This window comes from Medicago sativa, chromosome 1, assembly GCF_051527215.1.
Source record: "Medicago sativa cultivar Bolivia chromosome 1, Bolivia_mono, whole genome shotgun sequence".
Classification (NCBI taxonomy): Eukaryota; Viridiplantae; Streptophyta; class Magnoliopsida; order Fabales; family Fabaceae; genus Medicago; species Medicago sativa.
This window is the reverse complement of record NC_140749.1, coordinates 64,965,613-64,973,704: the sequence shown is the minus strand read 5'-3', so window position 1 is coordinate 64,973,704 and position 8,092 is coordinate 64,965,613. Positions and strand designations below refer to the sequence as shown.

Here is an 8,092-nt window from a genome sequence, read left to right as displayed (position 1 = left end):
GCTAAGAAGAGATTGTAAATAACTTGGTAAAATGGACGTGCTGCGCAGTTGGCACCCGGTCTAGTCGTTGTCAACATAATCTGTAACACAGCCTTTCACCAAAAAAAAAATAGTTATTATAGTTATTCAACACAACCAAAAGTTATACCAGTTCATAGTTTATTTAACATATTAATTTATGTATGTTTTCAAAATGAAAAGGATGCATCACAATCTATCAATGCAACAAATATGTATTGTTAAATATTTTAAATGATTTTCCTTTTAAAAAAACATTTTAAATAATTCTCTTATGAATCATAGGGATGGATTATAACACCTTTTTAATACAAGCACACAGAATACATACAATTTAAATTCTTATTTTTAATCAAACTATTTTTCACAAAAATGAAAATTAAGTGACTTTTAAAATGAATATATGTATCCACCATCAATTCTAAAATTATAATATATTTTAAAATTATTATATGTCCAATTTTCATGTTTGCTAAGAAACAAACCAAAAACCGTTAATTTCAACGGTCATTCGTCCGCGCCTTATTATATTTCTACAACCTTCTTCATATTTTTTCTTTCTATTAATTTTATTTTTTCCTTTATTAATATTTTTTTATTTCTTTTTCCCGAAACAAATAAGGCAAAAAAGACAAGTTCTTTGCCATTTCTGATCAGAAAAAATTGCCTCTATACTTCATCATCTCTCCCCCTCATCAAATTGCAGATAAGGTAACCACATTTTCCTGCATTTATTCATTTTAAATATCAACAAAATTCATGCCTCTTAATTATTTCTTTTTATTATTATTATCATTATAATTATTTGTGACAATTTAAATCAGAATTTAATCTCACATTTTTGTTGTTTTTCTCTCTTGAAATCTGTATTCCATGAATTAATCATGTTATGGATAATTTTATTTTATTGATGATTTTTCTAATTAAATTTGCAATTGGTAGTTAATCATCTAAGACATAATAATGTGTAACGGTTGGGTTGGTATAAATTCATTTTCTGTTAAATGTTTATGGTTACTCAACAATTATTATAAGGTAGTTGGAAAATGAAGAGTATATTTTGTTTCCTCTCTCTTTCTAATTAATAGATTCTTCTTTTGTTGTTATTGTTTTATGCTAAAGATGGTTACATTTGTTTGATGATGTTGTTGTGGTTGGTCTGTCTAAAAATTTCTTGATTGTTAAAATTGTGAATAATTAAATGCAATGTATTTTGCTTAGATTTTGATTTTTGAGCTAATGGTTGAATAGTGACTTTTTTGATTTCATGTTTGTTGCAGCCTTCTAACCATAGGTCATTGAGATTTATGATAGGTAGATAGATACATCATCTATCTATTTTGGAATTTGATTTGGGTGGATGAGAATTTGATTGATGAATTTCCATGTTATAAATCTCTTTTGGGATTTGTAAACCAATTTTATTTGAAGATGGCAACAAGTAGAAGAGGTGGAATTTCATTTGTCAAATCAAAAAGGAGGGAAGGGTTCACTGAGAATCTCACATTTGTAGCTTGTGAATGGTTTTTGATATTCCTATTGCTAGTGGATTCATTGCTATCATATCTTGTCAAAAAGTTTGCAAGTTATTGCAAGTTGCAATTGCCTTGTTTGTTATGTTCTAGGCTTGATCATATCTTATATGGCGAAAAGCCGGAGTTTTATCATAGCCTATTATGCAGCAATCACAAATCAGAAATATCGTCTATGATGTTGTGTCATACTCATGGTAAACTTGCGGACGGTCATAGGATGTGCGATGATTGTCTTTTGTCACTCACTAAGAATACTAAGCGCAACACGAAATCTCATAGGTTGTTGGCGGGTAAATTTGGTGTTGTTATCGGTGGTTCTAGCTATCAAAACACTCCGTTGAGCCGAGATTTGTTTAGCAGACCTAAGGGATCTAGGGCATGTAGTTGTTGTGGTAAGCTTTGGAAGTTAGAACAGAATGGCTTTCGATCTATCCAATTAAAATCTCCTGGGAGATCTGTTGTTAAGCCATACATTCCTTTGCCACGTGCGCCAAGGCAAAGCCGTTTGAATCATCGCGATAACTTGAAGAAAATGAGGGATAAAACTTCTGAATCTGGAGGAAGGAGAAATTTACATTCATCATCTAATGTTGGATACACTGTGCTGAGACTCACTTCTGATTCTGAGTCTGAGTTTCAATTTTCAGATGATGATGATGCTGGTAGTATATTTAATGAAAAAATTGAAGCTGGAAACGACACCATAGCTCCAAATACGCCAGAAACACCTACAAAACATGCTACGAGTGATTTGAATCCACCAATGCCGAAGACTAGTTCTCCCAAACACGTACCTCTTCCTGAGGTCAACATGCACCAACATGGGAATGACAATGGTGCGGAAGAAATTAACCGGCCGCAAGCAGATCAAAGTTCATCGAGTTCTAACCTCCCTGAGCTCATTTCACTAGACGAGGTTTCACCATCACATGTTTATCGAGAACCAGAATCAGAAGACTGTAAGATTACTGATCATTCTGAGAACTCTCTTCCTGCTCACCTATCTGAGCTTATGACTTTGAAAGCGGATCACATACTTGTTGGAGAATTACCAGAAAAATGTAACAATTCTCTATCCTTACATTTCAACTTTCTTTTTCTTCGAAATAGTTTAACATTTTTTTTTTCTTCTAAAATGTTTCCAGCTGTACATGTTACACAAGCACCTGATAATGGACTCGTGTCCGAAAAGCAAGGAAAAGTCTCAGAGAAGATTCATAGAATGGAAGATGCATCTACTCAAACTGATCCGGTGCTATGCGGCTCTGCTCCTCCAAGTCCGACACAAGAGGATTCAAATGACATGAGTAAGTCCTCTGGTTCCATCAAGGAAAGAGAAGTTCCTGGTTTTGTCATGGAACAATCACCTTCTAACGAAGTCGATAAAGTCAAGGAAGAACTAGAGCTATCACCACCATCACAGTATTCTTCTCTCCATGAGTCGAACATGTCATCATTTGTTCCTATAAACCACATTCAATCCCCTGAGATACATGCCGAGGCAACGGAATCTGGTCTTGAATCTATGGATGTAACCAATATGACTGAAATTGAAGGCGAATCTATTGTTGATCAATTGAAGCGACAAATTGAGTATGACAAAAGATACATGGATGATTTACAAAAAGAACTAGAGGAAGAAAGAAATGCTTCTGCTATTGCAGCAAACGAAGCAATGTCTATGATCACAAGGTTACAGGAAGAGAAGGCGGCTTTGCAAATGGAGGCTCATCAATATTTAAGAATGATGGAAGAGCAAGCAGAATACGATAACGAAGAATTAGACAAAGTTAACGATCTACTCACGGAAAAGGAAAAAGAAATACAGGATTTAGAAGCCGAGCTAGACTATTACAGGATCAACTTTATGGACGAGCCTATGGTCCCTAATATGCATGAGGAAAGTAAAGATTCAAAGGAGGAAAATGTCATGACACAAAATATTTGTCTTCATAACATCACAGATACTGTAAATAATTTCCCCGATTCAAATTTGTCTGAGGTATCCAAAGGCAGTAATGAAGTTGCGGCTGGTGAAACCTCTATTTTAGAATTTGAAGAGGAAAAGCAATATATTTCAGAATGTTTGGAATGCTTGGAAAAGAAGGTTCATCAACTTTCTTTTAATAAGATTTTCTACGAACCGCCAAATGTTAGACTTGCAAATCTTGAAATTAGTAAATTGAATCAACAAGGAGATTCTAACAGTGAAGGGCCCCATTTAGATGACCATGAGGAGGCTGATTTGTCCATACAAAAAAATATATTGTCGAATGGAAGTCATGATGATAAGGATGATGCTGCTGCATCAGATACCGATGATTGTTCAATTAGTATTGAAAACAACGATTCCACATCTGTAGAACCAATGTCTTCCAAATCTAGAAGAGAAGCTGATTTGGTTGCCCTAGAGAATGAAATATCAGACCTTCATGACCGGTTAGAGGCGCTTGAATTTGATCATGATCTTATTGCACACATAACAAATTCTCTTCAAAATGGAAATGATGGAAAAAAGTTTATTCAAGACATAGCTCATCAATTGCGCGAGCTACGGAAAATTGGAATAAGAATAAGATGGTAAGAAGATGAAGTGTTTTTAGCTTTTCTTTTATTTTTACATACAAAGAAACTTTTCATACGGCGTGTAAGTATACATTGTTTATACTGTGTCAATAGACACCGTATAATCCCACTCAGAATATTCTCCATTTGCTTTGTTAAGTATATATTTTTTCAATTTTCAAGCAGACATACAAAGAATGGTGATCATGTTTTTTTTGCTTGGAGAGGATTGTTCGATGATTACGAAAACTGATGAACAAACTTAACAAATTCTGTAAGTCTCATTTACAGTTCAATTCTGTATTTCTGATTCAAATGTTTGCATTGCTTTAAAATCTATTGACAATTCAAATGATAATTCTTTGTGATTATTTTATTCTCATTTTGGTATTCTTGCTAATTTATTTTCTTTATCTTTTGTCAGTATTGCAGATGTCTGCAAGATCAGAATGCCGAATCGGGGAAACAATAGAAATCACAGAATCATGTATTATTCTTTTGATGTCTATGTATTGTAGAAAGCCATGAGATATTCTCTAGTACAAAAGCATCTCCACATATGCTCTGATCAAGTTTATATTTCATTTGTGATAGAAAAACAAGTTCATATTTAATTATAGACTAGTAATAGGAATATCAAACTTTGGTTTTAATCTCTTGAGCCTTCTTTCCCCGTCAATTTTCCTCTTGTTCTTTGTGTTTTGTTGACTAAATAGAATGTGGAGTTTTGTCATGAGGTATTGACGAGAGAGGAGTGCTAACAACACTCTTGTTTCAACGCTCACTCTCATATTAGATGAAACCAATGTGGATCCGAACACTTTCGATGAGATCCATTTCTAAAGTGTGAATCTATATTAATTTCATCTAATCAGAAAGTGACTGTTAGAAAAAGAGTGTTGTAATTAGCACTCCTCAATAATGAGATGTTATAAACGGAAAGAATACCCAATTTTGTAGACGATTTCTATTATGAATCACGGAATCCGACATGGACACGAACACGACCATCGTAATGTAATCTCATAGAACACCGACACCTATACATGAGTTGTGTTATTTGAACAAACATTTGGTTGACAACCATAGATTTATAAAGAAAAAGTAGGTATCGGCACGAAAACCAAAACAATAGAGAGAGATAGTAAAAACATAACGTGAGCATGAGAGAGAAAGTTGTCATAAAATGGTTGTTCAAATATCATCTCTCCTCTCTGAGAAATGATATTTGTACAACCATTTTTTAACAACTTTTGTGACAACTTTCTCTCTCATGCTCACGTTATGTTTTTACTTTCTCTCTCTGTTATTTTGGTTTTTGTGTTAATACTTACCTTTCTTTGTAAATATATGGTTGTCTCATAAATTATCATACAAATAGTTATTCAAATAACACGACTCTTTTTAATAATTGATTGTTGTTTTTCAATAAAAACATAATACTTTTAGTTCCTTTAACATGTGCAATATTGCACATGTTAGACAAACCCTTCTTATAAATAGGACCAATTTATTTTATTTTTTAAAAATGTTCTTATAATAAAGTTATCATTTACTACGAAACACCCTTATTAATTATGGTTAGTGGAATAGTTATAGATAGAGGTGTTCAATCCAAACCGATCCAAAATAAAACCACAAACCGATCCAAAAAAATCCGAAAACCGCAAAAAACCGAATATTTTTGGATGAGTTTGGATGTTGTTTTGTAAAAACCGCTAGGATCGGAACAGATTTCATATGACTTTCTCAATACCAAACCAAACCGAACAACAAAAGTAAATATTAATACTTATTTATTCTTTCATTAATATTATCTGTTGTATTATTATGTTGCTTGTTGGTTTTTAATCTTATATATTGCACTAATTTAATCTATATTATTATATTACTTCATATGTTTAAAAAATAATCGCTAATTTTCATACTGTATTTTTATTTATTTTTTATATTTTGCATCAAACCTATTAATAAAAAAATTCTATTCTTAAAAAAAGTAAATAAAATATATACATTTTGCATTTTGGATATCCTAAAACGATCCAAATTAAACCGCATATATTTGGATCAGATCTGTTCATATTTTTTTAGAATAGACATCCAAACCGAACTGAACCACATGTGATTTTTATTTTGAATCGGATGACATTTTGCCTCAACATCGATCCAAACCGCACTGCAAACACCCCTAACTATAGATAATTAAAATACAATAAATAAGGGTATGCTATTGGAAAAAAGTAATACATGTTATATTGATATTGTAAAGGGGACAAATAATTTGAGGAAGTAATATTTAATAATCATTTAATCAGTTCATTTAAAAGTACTATATTAATTCTTTCAAAAAAAAAGTACTATATTAAAAATGTTGATTATTTTAGAATAATTTATTTTTTAAAAAAATAAGATATTTTAATCTAAACCCTAAATTTTTTAGGACGGAGGAAACAAAGACTTTTAATATCGTGGGGCTGGCCCCTAATTATTGCTTTAGGCCTAGTTTTGTCCCTGCCTAATTATAATGACCGCCGTTTGGTTTTTTTTTTTTTTTTGACATTACCACCTGCTCATGATATAAAAGAATTAGTAATAAAAATATTTTTTCAATAATTAAATGTGAATAGTTTTCGGACAATCTAGTTTAGTTTAGGTTTCATAAAAAAATAGGGGATGATTTTCTTTTGTTTTTAATAAAAAATAGGAGCGAAAATAGGATTGGATTTTTCTTTTGTTTTTAATAAAAAATAGGAGCGAAAATAGGATTGGATTGGATTTAAGAGTGATGTGTTGTTTTGTTCAAAGGAATAGGAGTGATTTGTTGCTTTTAGGGTTAATACAATAATATTAAGCATTAGGGTTAGGTTAAAATTAGGGCAAAAGTTAGCTTCCGGGTTAACTTTTATATATAGATATATAGATAGATAGATGTATGTATGTGTCTCTCTATATATATATATATATATATATATATATATATATATATATATATATATATATAAAATGAAAAACCATAGTTTCTAATTTCTCGTTACTCTTCTCTCAAAGAATTTCACGAGCTCTTCTCTTCCTCATCTCTCCAACGTCGGCCATGTTTTCTTCTTCTCCTTTTTTTTTTCTTCACCTTCGCAATTGATAAGAAATTTCAAATACGCAATTTGATTTGATTGGTTCTTTCTTTAAATTGGCAACACTATTCCTATTTGTATTCTTATTATTGATTGGTTCTCATAAAAATAAAAAATAAAAAGAATTTGGCAATAATACTTAGCTTACACATTGGTCGGTTTGAGAAAAGGCTAAACATGGTCATGGTCCTTATTATTGATTGGTTCTCATAAAATTCAAAAAGAATTGAATTTATGCAAAAGAACGATTCTTATTCAAGGAGTATATGACACATAATTTTAAAACTCGGATCGGTTATCGACTCGACAATGTTACTGGGTCACTGGTTCGTTGGTTGAACCACTGGGTCATTGATTGAAGCACATGACTAAATCGGATTAAACCGAAAGACTCGACTATAACTCGGTCATTATAATTTTTTTTTATATATGTATTAAATTGAATTGAACCGAATGACTTAATATATATTTTCACAAACTGATTCTTCAAATTCAAACTCATCGATCATAACATGTATATTTTATATTTAAATAAACTATACAATATTTAGATAAGTATTCTTTCAAAAAGAAAATTTAGATAAGTATTAAAAATGTCTTAAAAAAGTTAATTTTTTTTAAAGGAGTAAAAAACCTCCTAAGATATATAAATGACACTTTTTTTTTGGGATATATAAATGACAAATTGTTTAAATGAGATATTGTTTTCTCTAAACATTTTGCTATTTAATGTGATTGTAACCCACATTTTAATTAGATGATATGAATATGATTATCATATATGAATGTTTAGAAGAAAACATTAACAACACGAAGCGCTTGCTGCAGTGGTAAAGCTTGTGGGAA

At 31.4% G+C, this 8,092-nt stretch overlaps 1 protein-coding gene across 1 annotated transcript; it reads left to right on the top strand.

Annotated features, from left to right (window-relative positions):
• Window positions 1–483: 483 nt before the first annotated feature.
• LOC146956420 (putative myosin-binding protein 4) lies at window positions 484–4,771 on the top strand. Its single transcript, XM_085728792.1, has 5 exons — window positions 484–729; window positions 1,299–2,614; window positions 2,699–4,133; window positions 4,305–4,392; window positions 4,543–4,771. Coding segments are annotated over exons 2-4 (2,601 nt in total). The 5' UTR covers window positions 484–729; window positions 1,299–1,449; the 3' UTR covers window positions 4,306–4,392; window positions 4,543–4,771.
• Window positions 4,772–8,092: the final 3,321 nt, after the last annotated feature.